A 20,268-nucleotide genomic window follows, 5' to 3' on the forward strand; every position below is an offset into this window, starting at 1 on the left:
ATTAGAGTGGTTGGCCACTGGAAGATCCCTGACACTAATGCAGTCAGAGAAAAGATGCTCAGCAAAGCAATCTTCGAGTCTGCGTCCAGTCCCTCCAATGTAGAGAAGGCCACAAAGGGAGCACCTGATGCAGTAGGCAACTCCCATGGATAATCAAAGTGCTGATTTCAAAGATAATCTTCAAAAACTGCAAAATGTCCCAACAGATTGAAGTATCCACTTGGGAAAGAAAAATAACTAACTATAGACCAGTCAGTCTGACATCTGTTGTGACAAAAAATACATCAATTAGGCCAGCCATTCTCAATGTGGCCCACAGCACATTTAATTTGGGGGGAGGGGGGGGGGAGGAGGAAGAGAGAGGAACACAGCAGGGGGTGGCACAGTCTGAAATAATAAATTATATTTTATGCAGTCAGTAGAAGTACGGAAGAAACCAACTAAATTTTACTGCTTCAAAGGGAAGAGGGCCCATAAATTTTGAGCAAAATCCTAAAGGGGCCATAGCCAAAAAAAAAGTTGAGAATGGCTGATTTAGGGAATGGTATGAGGCACTTCCTCACAAGTAAATAAAGTCAGAACAGTTTTAAGAGAAAACTGCTAAACATGGACAATTTTTTTTGATCATACAATTAGCAAAGTAACTGGGAACCAATGATCTAAGGATCTGGATTTTCAAAGGACATTTGATAAACTTTCACTCCAAAGGTTGTTGCATAAAACAAGGGCTCACAAAGAGGTGGTGATGATCAGGGTGAAAGATATTTATGGAATGAGGACTAGTTAATGGACAGAAAAGAAAACAAGACCACTGAACAAGAACCAGGTCATTCTCATGCTTGCTGCACCACTCAATAGGACCATGGGCAGATAACCTTTTACCATGCGTGGGCCAGATGGCATGTCAGTGGTTGAACAGCAGGTTACCAATGCGTGCATGTTTACCTCACAAATAAAACTTATAGTAAACCAATTTATTTTGCAACATGAAAGAGTAAAATTACATCTCTCCTATTCAGTTATCGGGTTCCGGCTGTTAAAAAGCACTTGAAACCGACCTTTTCTGCATTGCAGTTTTATCATCCTGCGTCTCGCTTTCATGAACTACGTACATCTGTAAATGTCGGACCAGCTGCTCTGCACGTGTGCCGTCACCTCCAGGAAACTGGCATGGGAGAGTATAGGCATTGTAGTTCTAAGAGATTAATGCTTTCAGAATGGCATGGCATTAAAACTACCATATAAAGTCCAATAGTTTCTGGTTGACCCTGGACTAAATGCAGTATGGGGTCACTTTTACAGAGTGAGCAGGGGGTCAGAGCGCTTTAAATGATAAGAAAGGTGTGACATGTAGCAAATTGTTCTTTGGTTCCATTCAGCTAAGAACACCAGGAGATCAACAGCTGAACACATTTTTAATCAGTTCCGACTTGCATACAAATTTGACAAGGACAGACGTAGGAATGGAACTCGTTCGTAAGCCAGGGACCACCTGTATTTTTAATCAGCAGGCCGAGTGCACATCGTACTTTTGCAATGGGTTGAGGGTCGGACAAATTTGGATGGTGACCAGGCCTGTGGACCATAGGTTTCCCAACCCGACCTAGCCTTTACCTCAGTCCCACTTACCTGCACTAACCCCATTTCTCTTAACATTTTTCTCTTCTACCAATATTAAATACATGGTCACATCAACAAATGATATGGCTGAATGCGCAAGAACAAAGCCCTTAATAACTGACAAAGCTCATCATAAAAACTTTGATCTTTCCACTCGAGGCTTTCAAACATCATCTTAAAATACAACTTCTAACCAGAAGCATGACTTCAGAATATTAAGTACTTTGAAATAATCAAGTAAATGTGGTCAAGCACCACTTCAGTGTCAACTTCAGATCCTAATCACAGTAAAATTTAAATTCTCATATCCCACCTGTCATGCTTCTTTTGCCCACTATTTCAAATCTGCTCAAATGATATGCTGAAGTTTATTGTTATCTGATTGTATAAGTAAACCCGACGAAACAATGTTTACCGGTCCTTGGTGCAAAACGTGGATACCTTGATGAAGGGCTCAAGCCTGAAACGTTGGTTCTATATATTTATCTTTGATATAAAGTAAACCGTTTGACCTGCTGAGTTTCTTCAGCATTGTGTTTTTACTTCAATCACACTATCTGCAAACTTTTGTGTTTTACTGATAGGATAATTGGTACAGCTTCCTTCCATTTATCCTATTTAAACCAATCACAATCTTGAAACCATTCTATTGCTTAATTTTGGTGGAAATAAGCTTCCTGCAAGGAACTCCCTCTCCCCAATAAAATCTACTCTCTTCCCCAGTGTTGATTCATGGAAGGACTCTCTCGGCAAAGCAGCAGCCATTGCGGGAGACTGGAACCCATTAGAAAATAAATTACAATCTTAGAATTTTATGCTGCAGAATTCAGCCATTTGAGATTATGCTTTCAAGAATAGTTAATCCAGGGCCTTGTATGGTTAAAGTGCATTAAAACTCAAAACAAAATAAAAATGCTGTGAAGTTAAACATAGAGGAAAATGAGCTAATATACAACTAACCTACATGGCAATCAGCTGCTCTACTCAACACAAAACACATCCTTTATTATCCACCTGGGAAAGAGTAGAGTGGGCCTCTGCAAAGATTTGCAAGAAATATAAAAGTAGAGGACTTCACAATGGTGTGGCTCTCCACTTCCACTTGTTTAAAGATTTTAGAAAATTGATACGCAGAAAGTTCTGATGCACAGAATCATTTAGATTAGCAGTGAATGTAGTTTTAACTATTCATAGATATCCAATACAGCAGATCAGCCACAAATAGGGACTCTGAAAACTGAACTCCACATACACATTGTGTAACCAATATTCGGCAATAAAGAAATAATGGTTTGATAGAGAAACTTACTGTGCGGTTTCTGATGTACAGAAACACCTTCTGCGTCTGCGCAGGACCACTGATAATGTCTGGGAAACAGGCTGCTTCCTGTGATGTCATGCGATCGTGAGGTAGACGACTTTGGAAAGCAGCACCCTCAACACCTGATAAGAATGAACTTACAAAGTTAGTGTAATAAAGCTTTCAACCTTGGACCATGAAGAAACAGGACAAAATCCTTAAATCTCCAATTGAAAATAAACCTAGCAGGTAACACCATGTCAAGATTGGTAACTGCTGGCCCTATCAAGACTAGTCCAGGAAGCCCTCCGAGCGCTGTTTGCCATCCGTGCCCCTGGAATCTGTTCTAAACAAGCGCCCAAGATCAATGCACGATCATCAAGGTTCCCAAGCGCAGATCAAGTTTCAGTTCAAGATACCTTGGATCCCAAAAACCCAGATTTCACTCAACACCTTCCTTCCTCACAAATACAACCTGTGGCATAAAAATTAAAAACAAAATCAAGAAGCGCAGAGAATCAAAAATAAAAAAAAAGTAATTTAAGAAAATACATACCTGCGATCGACCCTGCCAGATTGATGTTGCTCCAATGCACTGCGGGAACGAACGTAAAAACATTCACACGCATGCGCACACTACTGGTTTCCCTAATTTCCGCGGTCTTATATTAAAACAATATTAAATTTAACAATAATATATTTTCTTAAAGAAATTTAAGGTCTGGCAGGTAATTACAATTTTAAGAGTCTTTGAATGGGTTGCCAGGGCAGTGTCCACAAACTACTATGGCTTGGTTTTATAATCAACCAAATCGCCTTTCAGTACGATCATTCCATGACAGCTGCTCTCTAACCCTTCCATTGAATTACATTGCCAATTCTTTCCATTTATAGCCCATTTATAGAACACGCCCCCCCCCCCCCCACCTCCCAAACATAGCTCTCCTCAAAATGCGCCTTCCACTGCCTGCCAAAAATACAAAAACTTAAACATGACAAATCAATACACTTGCCAGTCAATCCAACTTGGACTTGAATGCCCAGCAAGTTCTAAAAGGTATTATTTTGGTTATTCTCCTCTGACACTGGTACGTGCAGAAGAACTGGAAGTGAAAATTTTACACAAATATAAAAATTGGACAAAGCCACAATCTGCATAATATTAGCAAATTAATTAGAATAGCTTACACAATAGTGAGAGTCCAAAAACTTGCACAATGAAAAGAAAACCAGATCCCAATCCTTCTTATGGCATGGACCAAGTACCATTACAAAGCACCAATGTTTGCATGCTGATCTCAACACAAGGGCAAAATCTGCATCAAACTTGACCTTCCAAAGGGGAGAGGGGAAGTGGCATAAACAAAATCAACTATTCTCTCAAAAGACCCCACTGATCCCAAGCAAATAACTCTACATTCAAAAAGCCTGCCAATACACACCATCAGCTACATGGGCTGCAATACCTCCATAACTGCATCACAGCAACAGGAAAAGGGGAAAGTAAAAAAATAGGTGAACGGAGAAACAAAATCCTATGAAAACAGAATTTGATTTAGAATATTTTAATACCTCTCATCATCTTACTTCTGAAGGCTGATTTTCAAATTACATCATATTGATTGTTAAGTGCACAATATCCAAATGAACTAATATACTTTGGGCACTTTCATAAACACATTTTTGCGAGGTTACAAATAATCTCCCGTTCACAAGTCATAAAAACGTGGACTAGCTCATCATTTGCTCCCATTGTAAATACAATATTCAGGCACAGAGAAAAAAAATGGGTTTTCTTAAGCTACTCTCCTCTGAAACTTTTACTCCTTTCAAGACCACGTGATTTCTTCATACCTCCCCCACATCAGGGAAAGATTCCCGAGAAAAGGGTTGCCCTCAGATATATAATTAAATCCTTACTTCAAAATTGCAAACTATACAATTTCTACTTTTAAATAGAATAATTGCTCCTCTAATCATCTTCCTTCCGAAAGCTTAAAATACCATCATGTTGAATTGCTGAATGTTACAAATGAGCACTCCAACTCATTTTACCCCCCCCCCCAACATTCTCAAAGCTTTTTATCTTTACATTAACAGTCAGTCCTCTTTTTTTTCCTCTCCAAGATTACATTTTGCACAAAGCACACAACAAGGAAGGGAGAGGCAAACAGCAACCATATTGTGGTAACAAAGCTTGGGCAAGATTAATGTGACCAAAAGAACCTCAAATTCCCTTCATTTTTAATTCCAAATTATATTGCTCATCACCAATTAAATGCTTAAATATGATTTTTAAAAATAAATCACAGGTGTAACGCTTCATTGTTGGACATCAAAGATCACTGTATATCTTTTGATGTAAAACTGACAAACAAGGCAGAGGGAAGTTGAGGAATCGCTGCACACCAGGAAGGTCATCAGGTTTTGTATTCAAGAGAATGAAGAAATTACAAAAAAAACCTTGTGGAACAACAGAGTTCCATGGAGGGGTAGAGGAAACAATTCAATTGTTGTTCCAAATTTGAGTTCGAAACTCAACAGTATCCAATAACTGGGTAGATCATAAGGTAACAAAGAACTATCCTACAACAATCAAGAGATTAGAGGCTGACATTTCCACAAGCTTTGCTTCCAATACATCACAAGAATGTTATGCCTTGCCACAAAAAGAAAAAGTCACATCTTGATCTGATAAAAGTAATCATGCCAAGACATTACATTCGTGCAGATAATGATTGAGGGGCTGAGTTGTTTTGTCCCACTTTAAATAGCAAGAAACCCTCAAGGTAGCCACTGATAGAACAGAATGTGTAACCAAGATTTTCAAAAAGGCTATATTCAAGATGGCCACTGCTTGTGAAATTAAAAGGAAAACCAATCTAAGACCTTAGGAGTTGAACAGAGCAAAGTTAGCACAGTGGTTAGCACAACGCTATTACAGCATCAACGAATCAGGTTCGAATTGCCGCAGCCGAATGTTCTCCCTGTGTCTCCATGGGTTTCCTCCAAGTTTTCTTCCACCCTTCAAAAACTTTCCCAGGTCATTGGTTAATTAAGAATATTCGGGTGGCACGGGCTTATGGGCCAGAAGGACCTATTAATGTCCTGCATGTCCAAATTAAATCAACTGTATAGTTAAAAAAACTCAGCCAATGCTTTGCAGGTAGACAAATGAACCTTACAAGGAGTAAAGTGGCCAGCTCTATAACAAATATTATTTTCAAAGAAAGACAGAGGGAGGGGCAACCAATCAGTAACCTTTACATTATAAGGGTCCTTCCACAACCTTCGGGGATCCCCAAATTATTTATAACCAATTAAGTAGTTTTGAATTGTGAACATGGTTACATTTTTTAAATCATTTTCAGAATTCAGACATCACTGGTAAAGCCTCCTGGATAAAGAGTTCCAGAGCATAGACCCAGTGATACATTTCATAAGCATCAGGATAACGTGCAACTTGGAGGGAACCTGCAGATAGCAGCAATGTGCCAGATTTCGCAACCCATTTAATGGCAGAAACCATGGTTTTTAGAGGTGCTGTTAGAATAGCATGGGTGAACAAATGCAGCATATTTTGAAGTGGAGGAAGAAAAGCTGCCAAATTTGCAGACAAAATACTTCCACATTTAGTAATATGATTCACTAGGTCAAGTCTATTGCTTGACAGATAAACATTAACCTCAACTATTGGGTGAATTGCCCCATTCTTCATAATAATGGACTTGGATCTTCTATATAGCCTTCAGTATCTGCTTGAACCATTGTGCTCTGGAGTAGGGCTTGACCATAACCTTTATTTTTGATCATTAAAACTCAACATTTTAATTAGCTAAGCTGATTTACTGCATTCCTATGAATGGGAATAAGTGATCAGTTATCGAGCTGCAGCAATTAACTCAATTTGCATTCTTTATAGATTTCAAGTAGTATGGGGTTCTATGTTTGTTAAGTTTGCAATATTAAAGAAATAATTTTGGGGAAACTTGACAGCCTAGGTATAATGAAGTCCCTTCAGTGTCTTGAGGGTTTCTTCACCTTTTTCCTATTCAACTACATAGGGTCCAAAGTAAATTCACTTACCAGATGGTTCTTCAGGATCACTTTCGATCTCCTCCTCAGGTGGTGGGGGCTGAGGGGGTGGCACCTGCTTCTTTTCTTTCTCAGCCTTTGCATTACGTTCTTCTTCTGAGTAATATTCATCTTCTGACAAGTTTGCTAAGCTCTCATCCATCTCTCTATACTCAACCTGCAATAACATTACAAGGAAAAATTATAACTCAGCCATTATCAATTAAATGGACTATGAAATCCACTTGGTCCCTGACCAAAAAAAAACAGCTCTACACAAATATTGCTCCGCCTATTTTGGCCGAGTGTGTGAACACACCATGGATCATAAATTACAGAACAAACAGATATTGTTCTATAGAAAGTGAAGATCCAAAGAGACTCAGCAGTTTAATCTATACGGACCATCAAAATGTCATGGATGGGAAAAGGTACAAATAATGCTGGCCTTTTTCATCTAGAGCACAATACCACTTGACATTGCCAAGCTATGCAAAGTCCAAGTTGGACTACATATTGAGTGCATGGAACAGTTCTGGACAGCATCCTGTGGAGTGTGTGTGCAACGCAGATTTACAAGCATCAGCCTAGAATCCAAGTAATAAATTATTATGAAAGGTTATACAAATTAGGATCAAGCTTCCTGCAAATTAAAGAGTAAACATGAGAAATCGGAATATGCTGAATGGCACGTGAACCTGTGCCATCGTTGAAGAAGATTCTGTACTCCACTTTGACTTTTCTGCATCCAATAATTTATTGATTGGCCTTGAAAATATTTGACTCCTCATGCACTGCTCTCCAAGGGCAAGAATGCCAAAAGATTTACTGCTTCATGAGGAAATGTTTTTATCAGTTTAGTCCTAAAGGTTGGCCACCTATTCCAAGAACATGAGGTGAGGATGGAGAAATTTAAAAGCGACCAAAGGTGTTATCATCAAGAGCTGCCAGAGGTGGTGATAAAGGCAGATCCAATTGCAACAGTTAAAAGACATTTGCACAGGTACTTGGATAGGAAAGGCTGAGAGGGATACAGACTTAATGGACACTTAATTCACAATTGGCATGGACCCAATTCAGTATTCTATGATCCATTTCTAACATGTTCTTCAGCTCCAGAATATCAGTTCTCTCTGTATCTCTTGGTACCTCTCTTTCAATCTGACTCAATTAAGCATTGGCCAATCTTGCTCATCTCTGCTCACAGAATAGTCTCATCAGTCCTCAATAAAATCTATCCCCTTCTTCTTTCCTGACCTTTGTTGGTCAAAATTCCAAACAAAATTAAAATACAGTAAAATCCCCAATATCTTGAATGAGACAAAAGGCTTCAGCTAACTCTTTCATCAAAAACTTTTTCGGTTCCGGAGTTTTTAGGTCCCAGTCTTCTTCCTCAAATGCTATCATCTGCTGCTCTAGTTCCATAAGGTTTTCATTGGTCAGTTCTTCACCATGGGAGTCAAGTAACTCTATGACAACATTTTCAATCACGTCTAACTGCAGTTGATTACCAATATCAACCACAGCTTTCCTAGCTTCGGCAATGTCATTGGCAGTAAATCCTGAAAAGCATGCGCGAATTGGCGGAACAATTTGTAGCACACTCCTTTCATATATGACTGCTTCATTTCATCCCAAGAATTAGCAATATTTTTGATGGCATCATCGATATTATAATTCCTCCAGAACTCCCTTAAGCTCATCACACTATCTTGACTGTTTGGGAGAAGGTCCACCATAAATAATAGGCCTTTAAAGAGGCTTTGACTCCCTGATCCATTGGCTGAAGTCACGATGTGGTGTTGGGGGTTAAAAATACGACATTTACATTGGGTGAAGATCATGTAAAGTGCTTGAATGTCTGGGTGCACCATCAAATACAAGGAGAATCATGAAAGGAATTTTCTTGGCCAAGCAATTACGTTCAACAGCAGGGACAAAATAGTTCAAGACCAATCTTCAAAGATGGCAATTGTAACCTAAGCCTTTGCATTTGCCTTCCAAATAATGGGGGGGGGGGGGAAAAAAGCCCCAATGATATGGCAAAGTGCCCTCAGATTTAGGGAGCAATAAACAAGCAAAGGCTTGAGCTTGAAATCCCCAGATACATTACTCCTTCAATGCCCTGGTGCACTTATTTCCTCTTTCGAATTGTAGGCCTTTTCAGGCATTCCTCCGCCACCCCCCCCCCCCCCACCCCCACCAACCAAAATAAGCCAGTCTCGTCTACATTAAATATTTGGTCTGGGAAATAACCTTCCTCCTCAATAAATTTTTTTTCAACATTTCATGAAAATCATTTACAGCACTTATATTGGCATTTGCTGCTTCACCTTGCACTTTAATGCTATGTAAATTTGCTCTCACTTTTAAACGATTGAACCAACTCCTACACTCAAAAAAATTAATTGCAATCACCTTCACTTGCAGAGTTTAAATTATCAAAGAGGCTTTGAGCATTTAATTTATTAAATTTAGACATACAGCATGGTAACAGACCATTTCAGCCCACAAGTCCATGCCACCCAATTTACACCCCATTAACCTACACCCTGGTACCTTTTGAACGGAGGGAGGAAAGCAAAGCGCCTGGAGAAAACACAGGCAGACATGGGGAGAAAATACAAACTTCTTGCAGACAGCATGGGATTCAAACCCTGTTCTGGTCCCAATCGCTACCACCATAAAGGCGCTGCGATAACCGCTACACCAACAATGCTGGCCCTATTTTCTTGCACTACAGTAAGGCTAACAGACATATTACATTGATGTTGAATGTCTAACCAATTATCAATAGCCTTTCCATTTCAGTAATTAAACCATTGTGTTACTTAGTAATAATTGTAGCTTTCATCGGGGTAGAGCCTTTCACATGCTCCATTTTTCTCATTTTATCCTTTAAAATTGTTCTGATTGTTGACGAACTGTAGTCTAACACTTTTCCAATGACTGATGGGTTTCAACTCTTTCTGATTGCTTTATTATTTCCACTTTGTCATCGTTTTCCTTTTCCTTGATGCATCACCAGCACTTGCATCAGATTTACATTTTGGAGGCATGGTTACAAGGGTAAATAAGAGAAAAATTTAAGCTAAATACAAAATTACACTCTCAACACAGCGTTAAAGACAACGTGATCAGACTTAAAATGGTGGATGGCATTCTCTTTCCTCAAGCCGACAAACTGCTGAAGCCACAGGTAATCCATTCTTAAGTACGAGTTGTCCATAAGTCAGACATTCTTAACCCAGGGACTTACTGTACAAGAAATCTTAAGTAAAAAACAGAAAATGCTGGGAACACCAAAAAATACAGTTGAAGAACGCAGAAGCTCAGGTAACAGCTGTGGAGCAAAGGTGTAGATCGATACAAGATCTCAACTTGAAACATTTTGCCTCCACAGATGCTGACTGAATTCTTTCAGCATTCTGAATGAAACATGATAGGCTGCAGATGCTGTGATTGTAGTAAACTCACCAAAATGCTGGAGGAACTCAGCTGGTCTTTTCAGCATCTATAGAAGACAAAGATACATTGCCGATGTTTTGGGCCTGAGCCCTTCTTTAAGGAAAATTCAGAAAAGCCAGAAGCAGGATACATCAGAAAGTCTCAGAATTCAAAAATTGGGGGAAGGAATCCAGACAAACAAAAGGTGTTAATTGGATATGATAAGGGACTAGGTCGAATTTATCATGTCTGTGCAAAAGGAGACAGGGAATGGAGAAACAATAGTGGGGGGGGGGGGGGGGGGTGTTTAAACAATTTTTGGCATTTGTGTGTCCTTCTGCATTGTGTTTTTGTTAGACTTGCTGGCCTTCCCAAATGTATAACCATCTAATTTTCTCTGCTTTTCATTTACCTGCTTGTAGAAAAATGGTGACGCTGCCAGAGCTACTAGTGCACACCAGCAGGGAGCGAGGAGCAGAGACGCAGCGTTCCCGTGGGGTCCAACTGCTCAGTCAACTGCCATCAGCTCCACACAGGCTTTGAACGGTCCATTGAAGGAGGCGACGGTAGTTTTATTTAAAATTCCGCAACCGCAGGGTCTGCGCCCAAGACGGTAGCGCCTCTGATCGGCTGCAGACACGATGGGTTGCAAACTTCAGGGGAGCGGAGCAGAGGCACAGAGCATCAAAAAACAGGGAGACCATCCCCTGTTTGAGGAGGAACAGCAGAGACAGCCCACAGGGATGGTGACCATGGCAGCAGACCAGTGAGGGGGCTCTGAGGCTGAGAGACCCACGCATGAGGCAGGCTGCTGGCAACTAGAAGCTGTGGCCTGCAGGAGAATGCTGTCGGGAGACTTGAGCTGGGCCACGAACTGCTGGAGACTGGCTCGAAATTGACTGAAGGGGTACCAGGTATCAGTACCGGGAAGCAAAGGGGATACTGAAGGGTTGCTGAGACTGTCTGAGGTTCAGATCTAGATCTCGGGTTGCCGATAGTTTGGATCAAACTGTGTGGCTACAAAGTGCTGGAGGCACATCCATGGTCACTCAGTAACTCTGGGGGAAGTCTCCTTTGACTATAAGGAGCTTCAGGCAATTTCAGCTGATGGCAAATCTGTCTGCCTTATAGCAGACAAAAGCAATTTCATGTAATAGGACACTGTTTTAATACAATGACAATAAATTGAATTGTGATACCCATAAAAGGACATTATTCTCTCTCAAAACACAATTTTGCAGTTCTCCAATTTTAGAAATTATCTATTCTTTCTTCTGAGCAAGTAATCTACATTTGATTCAAAAATTCCATTTGTAATTTTCTTTCCTACTCAACTGACCTTCATGCCATGCTTCCACATACTCTTGTCCTTCCTCTGCAACATCAACTCATTATATCCCAAAGCTGTGACTTCATCCGCGCCACATCTGGTGCTGTTATAAACATCTTATTTTCCTTTCCTTCCATTGGTCAAAGATGGCAAACTTTAGGAGGTCTTGGATTATAATAACTTTCCTTTCTTCACCCCCTCCCACCCACATTTTCCTCTGACCCTATCATTTCCTAAAGTTCTACCACCTGCCATATTTTCACCATCCCTTCTGATCCAGAATGATCAGGCCTCAGCAGGGGTGTCACTTTTCAACAAGGTGCATCTTCTCAAAGAAATGAGACATGACCACATGCCCATTCCTTTTCCTTGGAGTCGTTATCCCATTTGGCAGATTCTTTCTTCTCCACTTCACCCCACCCACCTCATCTTTTTACTCTCTTATTCTTTCTACTCCCCTTCCCCACTATTTCGGTCTTCCTTTCTTTAAGATGTTCCTTTCAGCCACTTCTTTTCATCTCACCACCACCCACTCCCTGACTTCTTTCTACCCTCCACCTCCTTCCACTCCCTCACCTCTACCCTCTTCCACTTCTACCCTCCTCTTTCAAATCACAATCCCAGACCCACTTCTCCCTCATCCCTCCTCCCCACACCCTCTCTGAATACTTCCTCCTCTCTGGCACACCTCCCCCAGGCCATCCCCTCCTATCCCCATTCCACCCAACCCCCTACCCACCCCTCCTCTCCACCCCCTCGCCTCCACCCCAGTGCCTCACCTCTACGTCCTTTTTCCCCCCACCCCTAATCTCACCCTCAACCCTCCACCCTTCTTGCAACCCCATGCCCCCGACCCTCTATCCTCATCCCTCCTTCCCACACCTTCTCTAAATACTTCCTCCCTCTCCGGCACCCCTCCCCCCAGCCATCCCCTCCTATCCCCATCCCTCCCAACCCCCTACCCACCCCTCCTCTCCACCCCTAACCATCCCCCTCACCTCCTCCCCAGTACCTCACCTCTACGTCATCTTTGCCCCACCCCTTATCTCACCCTCAACCCTTCTCCCTTCTTGCAACCCCATGCCCCCGACCCTCTGTCCCTATCTCCAACCCTACTTCCACAACTCCCTACCCCTTCACCTTACCCCCTAACCCCCCTTCACCTTAACCCCTACCCCTTCACCTTAACCCCTACCGCCCCTTCACCTTAACCCCTACCGCCCCTTCACCTTAACCCCTACCGCCCCTTCACCTTAACCCCTACCTCCCCTTCACCTTAACCCCTACCTCCCCTTCACCTTAACCCCTACCTCCCCTTCACCTTACCCCCTACCCCCCCCTTCACCTTACCCCCTACCCCCCCTTCACCTTACCCCCTACCGCCCCTTCACCTTACCCCCTACCGCCCCTTCACCTTAACCCCTACCGCCCCTTCACCTTAACCCCTACCGCCCCTTCACCTTAACCCCTACCGCCCCTTCACCTTAACCCCTACCTCCCCTTCACCTTAACCCCTACCTCCCCTTCACCTTAACCCCTACCTCCCCTTCACCTTAACCCCTACCTCCCCTTCACCTTAACCCCTACCTCCCCTTCACCTTAACCTCCACCCCCGCCCCCGCGTTGTTCCCAGAGCCTCACCTTCGCCCGCTTACGCTTGCTGGTCCTGCGACCGTCCGGCGTCTCTGCCGTGCCCCCCTCCATCGTACCCTCATTGCTACTGCTGCTGTGGGGGGACGCCCGCTCCTTCTTCTTGGGGGTGCGCTCTGCCGCCGCCGCAGCTGCCGCCGCCGCAAGGCCGAGGCCGCCGTCCGCCTGCGCCTCCAGGCCCTCGGGCCCGCTGCTTTGTCTCTCCTCGCTCTTCTTCCCCGTCAACATCATCGTGGCGCCGGGCCCGAGCGGACAGGTCACGCCGACGAGCGGGGCTTCTCTCACGGGGGCGCGCCCCGGGACCGGCCGGCCGATCGATAATCACACGGCGGCGGCGCGTTCAATAAACAATACCATCGATTGATGGCTCGCGGACACTCAACCGAGCTTGGTTTGTCGAAGACCCACCTCCTCGCACTCCGATTGGCTATCACGCCGCATTCGGGCCGCTCATTGGATGAGACTGGTGTCAGTCAAACGGACGCGAGCGAGTTCGATTGAGAGGGAGCGGGCGAGCACGCACAGGTGAGGTGTGAGCGCGCATCACCTTCCCTGTTTCTCCTCTGGCCAGAGATCGAGTATCCTTGGCCTGTACTCCCTGGAATTTAGAGGGGATCTTATATAAACTGTAAAATTAGGGAACGCATAGATAAGATAGAGTTGTTTCCATTGGTGGGGAGACTAGAACTAGGGGACAGAATCACCAGGAAAACACATGGTTGAAGTTAAAAACAATGCTGGAGTGGCCTTTATGTAGCAAAGATAAAGATGCATAACCAACTTTTCGGGCTTGAGCCCTGCATCAAGGTTGGCAGGTTCTGACACTATATCGAGCGGGGCCTACCTCCATCTGCTCATACCTTGATGAAGGGCTCAAGCATGAAACATTGGTAAAACACAGGATTCTGTTGACACCGGGCTTGAGTGGAAAAAAGCACACAAATGCTGGAGAAACTCGCCAGGTCAAGCGGTGCCTTGATGTAGCAAGGGTGAAGATCGGTCACTGTTTCGGGCTTGAGCCTTGCATCAAGGTTGGCAGGTTCTGACACTATATCGAGCGGGGCCTGCCTCCATTCTGCTCATACCTTGATGAAGGGCTCAAGCATGAAACATTGGTAAAACACAAGATTCTGTTGACACCGTGCTTGAGTGGAAAAAAGCACACAAATGGTGGAGAAACTCGCCAGGTCAAGCGGTGCCTTGATGTAGCAAGGGTGAAGATCGGTCACCGTTTCGGGCTTGAGCCCTGCATTAAGGTTGGCAGGTTCTGACACTATATCGAGCGGGGCCTGCCTCCATTCTGCTCATTCCTTGATGAAGGGCTCAAGCATGAAACATTGGTAAAACACAGGATTCTGTTGACACCGGGCTTGAGTGGGAAAAAAGCACACAAATGGTGGAGAAACTCGCCAGGTCAAGCGGTGCCTTGATGTAGCAAGGGTGAAGTTCGGTCACCCTTTCGGGCTTGAGCCTTGCATCAAGGTTGGCAGGTTCTGACACTATATCGAGCGGGGCCTGCCTCCATTTTGCTCATACCTTGATGAAGGGCTCAAGCATGAAACATTGGTAAAACACAAGATTCTGTTGACACCGGGCTTGAGTGGAAAAAAGCACACAAATGCTGGAGAAACTCGCCAGGTCAAGCGGTGCCTTGATGTAGCAAGGGTGAAGATCGGTCACCGTTTCAGGCTTGAGCCCTTCATCAAGGTGTGGGGGAAATACATTTGATGGAAAAAGAACATCAAAAATTAAAAAGAGAGGGAGAAAAAGTCACTGTATATGTGTGAAAAAGAAAAAGTGTATATCATGGCTAATGTGATTTATGGTGTGAAAAATAAAAAATTTTTAAAAAAAATTAAAAAGAGATTGGGTAGGAACAGTAATAGCATCATCTTTTAATTCTAAGACTAGAGGCACAGCAATATTAATTAATAAAAATGTACCAGTTAAAATATTGGATATTAATATAGATGTAGCAGGGAGATACATTAGGGTGAATTGTCAGATTTATTCGGAACAATGGATCTTAATGAATGCATATGCACCAAATGTAGATGATGGTAAATTTATGCAAGATGTCTTTATTAATTTATCAAATGCCAAGGGAAAAGTTATACTGGGAGGGGATTTTAATTTTGCTTGAGACCCTAAATTCAATAGAATGATGAAAAATAAGGTAGCAAAAATGGTACAGATTTGATGAAAGATATGGATTTAGTGGATATATGGAGAAAATGGTACAGATTTGATGAAAGATATGGATTTAGTGGATAGATGGAGAAAATGGTACAGATTTGATGAAAGATATGGATTTAGTGGATAGATGGAGAAAATGGTACAGATTTGATGAAAGATATGGATTTAGTGGATAGATGGAGAAAAATCCACCCAAACGAAAGAGATTATTCTTTTCGACTTAAAACGTAGATATGTTTTTAGTTTCTGCACAACTTCAATCTAGAGTACAAAGAGTGGAATATCAAGTGTGGGTTTTATCAGGATCAGAATTTATTGTCCTGAACATGTCATGAAATTTGTTGTTTGGGGGCAGCATTAAAGGTGCAAATCTTGCTATAAAATTAGATTTCAAAATGAATAAATAGTGCAAAAAAATAGAAGAAAGTGAGGTAGTGTCTGTGGTTCATTGTCTGTTCGAAAATCTGATGGCGGAGGGAAAGAAAATGTATTTGTGCTGCTGGGTGCTCGTCTTCAGGCTCTTGTACCTTTTTCCTGATGGTAGAGTTTTACCCCCTCCATAAATCTTCGTCCGCGAAGCCAAGCCAAAGAAAGAGAGTGAAGAGAGCATGGCCTGGGGGGTAAGGGTCATTGAGCAGAGAGGCTGCTTTCTTAAGACGCAACCATTGTCCTCAATGGAGTGAAAACTGATGCCCATGATGTCACTGGTCGAATTAACAACTCTCTGGAGTTTTTTTTCCTGTCCTGTGCTTTGGCACCTCCATACTAGACAGTAATGCAGGCAGTCAGAATGCTCTCCATGGTACACCTTTAGAAATTAGCTAAAGAGTCTTTGGTGATGTACCAAATCTCCTCAAACTTCTCATGAAGTATAGCCACTGGTGGGCTTTCTTCATTATTGCATTGACATGGAGCAGGAATAGATAATGCAGCTCCAGGAGGTAATTGTCCATTTTTTTCTACCCTGTCTCCATAATTCTCTTTTATATCCAGAAAAAAATATCTGTTTTGAATGCAATGAGTATGCCTCCGTAGCACACTTAAGTAGAGAATTCCAAAGATCCTAATGAGTGAAGGAATTTTCTTCTGATTTTTGTCCTATATTTAGAGTTTGTGAGCACCAGTTCTATTCTCTTTATCTATATTTTTTTTAAATTTAAAATTTCCTTCATGTACCCTGTCAAGCACTCCATTTTGTACATGTCAGTGAGGTCACCGCTCAATTACTTTAGGTCATTACTGCAGGTTTTCCATGACTCCAGACACTCTACCTGAAAGATCTTTGCTGTTCCATGGGCCATTAAATGGGTATGCTTTGATTTTCAAGTGCCTTTTTCTTTTGGAAAAGGCTATGCATGCAAACTGGAGATGATTGTAAAATCCATACCAACATCTGCTTTAAATGTGGCTCCTGAGTAATGGAATGTGATCCAAATTGAACAGCATCTCAACATTTGAGAGGTTGGTCATGGCCAGAATTAACATGTAACTAAGCAAAGGACTGGACCCACTGCATTTCACACTCAGCAGACACAATATCACTGGCTCTCATTTCAGCTCTGGATCACCAAGAAAACAACAACACATACATACTGCTGCTCTTCACTGACTACAGCTCAGCCTTCAACACCATTATTCTCCAAACCCTGGGCTTCTGTACCCCATTCCTGCCCCCCCCCCCCCAAAACTGGATCCTTGACTTCCTCATCGAATAGGAAACAACATCTGCTCCTCACTGATGATCAACACATGCACACCTCAAGGATACATGCCTGCCCCAATCCTTTACTCACTCTACACTCATGACGGTGTAGCTAGGCACAATTCCAATGTCATCTACAAATTTGCTGATGACACAAGGGTTTTTAGCAGAATTACAAATGGCAATGAGGAAGTATACAGGAGGGAGATAGATCAGCACGTTGACTGGTGTCACACCAGCAACCTTGCACTCAGCATTATCAAAACCAAGATTGAAATTATTGTGGACTTCAGGAGAAAGTCAGGAGAACACGATCCAGTCCTCATTGAGGGCTCAGTCGTGAAGAGGGTCAGGAACCTCAAGTTCCTGAGTGTCAACATCTCCGAGGATCTGTCCTGGAGCCTCCATGTTGATGCAATCATGAAGAAGGCCAGGCAGTGGCTAAGCTTTGTGAGTTTTTTTTAAATATTTGATTCAATCAACATATATAAGATCATAATAAACAAACAATAAACAATAATAAGTCACCATAATGCAATGTTAACAAATATATGCTAAATATATATATTCTTTTTTCTTTGGCTTGGCTTCGCGGACGAAGATTTATGGAGGGGGTAAAAAGTCCACGTCAGCTGCAGGCTCGTTTGTGGCTGACAAGTCCGATGCGGGACAGGCAGACACGGTTGCAGCGGTTGCAGGGGAAAATTGGTTGGTTGGGGTTGGGTGTTGGGTTTTTCCTCCTTTGCCTTTTGTCAGTGAGGTGGGCTCTGCGGTCTTCTTCAAAGGAGGTTGCTGCCCGTCAAACTGTGAGGCGCCAAGATGCACGGTTTGAGGCGTTATCAGCCCACTGGCGGTGGTCAATGTGGCAGGCACTAAGAGATTTCTTTAGGCAGTCCTTGTACCTTTTCTTTGGTGCACCTCTGTCACGGTGGCCAGTGGAGAGCTCGCCATATAACACGATCTTGGGAAGGCGATGGTCCTCCATTCTGGAGACGTGACCCATCCAGCGCAGCTGGATCTTCAGCAGCGTGGACTCGATGCTGTCGACCTCTGCCATCTCGAGTACTTCGACGTTAGGGATGAAAGCGCTCCAATAGTTGTTGAGGATGGAGCGGAGACAACGCTGAAAAACTATCAAAAAACCCTCCCTTCCCCCCTCCAAACCTAATCTAATCCCATAACTAAGATATATAATATCATTACTGCATAATAATTAATTCACATTGCATCAAATGACACTCAAGGATCCAAAAAATATTATAAAGTTGTTATTCTTCAAAGGAAATATGTAGAAATAAGGAATATTGACCCCTCAAATTATGTATTTTTTTCTAAAGGAATACAATTTGAATCTCAGCATGCCATCTGTCCATGTTACAGCTATACAAATTTTAATTGAGAATCTGACAATAATAATTTAGGAGTAACACTTTCAAAATTTCCTAACAACAATAATTCAGGGTTTAAAGGAAAAATCACTCCAGTTATTCGTTGCAAAAATTTACAAACAGAAACCCCCAAAAAAACCTTCAAACAGGACCACGTGGACTGAAAAAAAGTTCCAATTTCTTTTCAGATTTAAAACATTAATTGGATAAATTCAATCTCCATCGACTCAGTTTCTGAGATGTAATATACAATTGATGTAAAAAATTATAATGGAGTAATCTATATTTTACATTAATAGTATTAGACATAGCATCTTTGCATAAATTTTGCCAATCTTGCTGATCATGTCTAGATCTTGTTCCCACCTTTCTTTTGAATTAAACAAACCTACTTCAAGTGTTTGTTCGTGTAACAAAATATACGCAATTGAAATAAAATTTTAGTCATTCCATCAACTATAATTTGCTCCAAATTTAAAAGATTTTTAAAAAACATTTCTGATCCTAATTTCTCTCTTAAATAAGCTCTCAAATGAAAATAATAAAATAACATATTGTGAGGAATATAATATTTCATTATTAATTGATCAAAAGACATCAATCTTCCATTATCATAAAAATCTCCCAGTTTTGAAATTCCTTATATTTTAAAAAAATTATCTTTTGATGAAGATTTAAAGAGATGGGTACATTTGCCTATTACATTAATTGGGAAAATTAATTGTATTAAAATTAATATTTTTCCAAGAATTCAATATCTATTTCAAACTTTACCTATATCTATACCAAAAATTTTTCAAGATTTAAATAAACAAGTTAGGAAATTTCTCTGGGAAGGAAAAATGGTAAGAAAGTCATTAGAAAAGAAAATATGAACAAAGGGGGACTACAACTTCCTAATTTTAAAAATTATTATAAGGCAGCACAATTAAGATTTCTAGCCTCCATGTTTGTAAAAACTAAACCATCTTGGGTGGACATTGAATTAAATAAGATAGGAGAAATTATACCAGGGGAGTTCATTTATAAATGGGAGCCAAAATTCATAACAACAGATAAAGATGCTCTGATATTAACTTAATATTTGGAATTAAGTTAAGTTATAAATTGATGGAAATCTTCCTTCGTTAAAAACCCCATTAATTAATCATTTGTGATGTGTTTGAGGAAATTCGGTATGTCTCTGAAGACTCTTGAAAACTTCTACAGATGTATCGTGGAGAGCATTCTGGCTTGTTGCATCATTGTCTAGTATGGAGGCGCCAACTCTTAGGACAAGAAAAAACTCCTGAGGGTTGTTATCTCAGCCTGCAACATCATGGGTACCAGTCTACACTCCATCAAGGATATATAGAAGAAGTGGTGTTTTAAGAAAACAGTCTCTATCTTCAAGGACCCCCACCACCCAGACCAGCAGCTCTTCACACTGGAACCATTAGGAAAAAGGTACATGGGCCTGAAGATCAGCACTCAGCAGCACAAGGACAGCTTCTTCCCTGCTACCATCAGATTTATGAAGGAACAACGAACCAAAGACACTGCCTTGCTTTGACTTTTTCTT

General features: G+C 41.8%; 1 protein-coding gene across 3 annotated transcripts in view; it reads right to left on the bottom strand.

Annotated features, from left to right (window-relative positions):
- The window catches only part of kdm1a (lysine (K)-specific demethylase 1a), a 61,763-nt gene extending 47,927 nt beyond the window's left edge, over positions 1-13,836 (bottom strand). The window contains exons 1-4 of one of the 3 annotated variants that reach the window (XM_069895205.1): positions 13,413-13,835; positions 7,007-7,172; positions 3,477-3,515; positions 2,930-3,063 (exon numbers count right to left, since the gene is read on the bottom strand). In XM_069895205.1, coding sequence (XP_069751306.1) covers positions 2,930-3,063; positions 3,477-3,515; positions 7,007-7,172; positions 13,413-13,652 — 579 coding nt within the window. In that variant the 5' untranslated portion in view covers positions 13,653-13,835. Of the gene's footprint in view, positions 1-2,929; positions 3,064-3,476; positions 3,516-7,006; positions 7,173-10,471; positions 10,521-13,412 lie in introns of those variants that run through there. The other 2 variants (XM_069895207.1, XM_069895206.1) reach the window with 2 other exon arrangements.
- Between the last annotated feature and the right edge of the window lie 6,432 nt (positions 13,837-20,268).

The sequence above is a fragment of the Narcine bancroftii genome, chromosome 8, assembly GCF_036971445.1.
Source record: "Narcine bancroftii isolate sNarBan1 chromosome 8, sNarBan1.hap1, whole genome shotgun sequence".
Classification (NCBI taxonomy): domain Eukaryota; kingdom Metazoa; phylum Chordata; class Chondrichthyes; order Torpediniformes; family Narcinidae; genus Narcine; species Narcine bancroftii.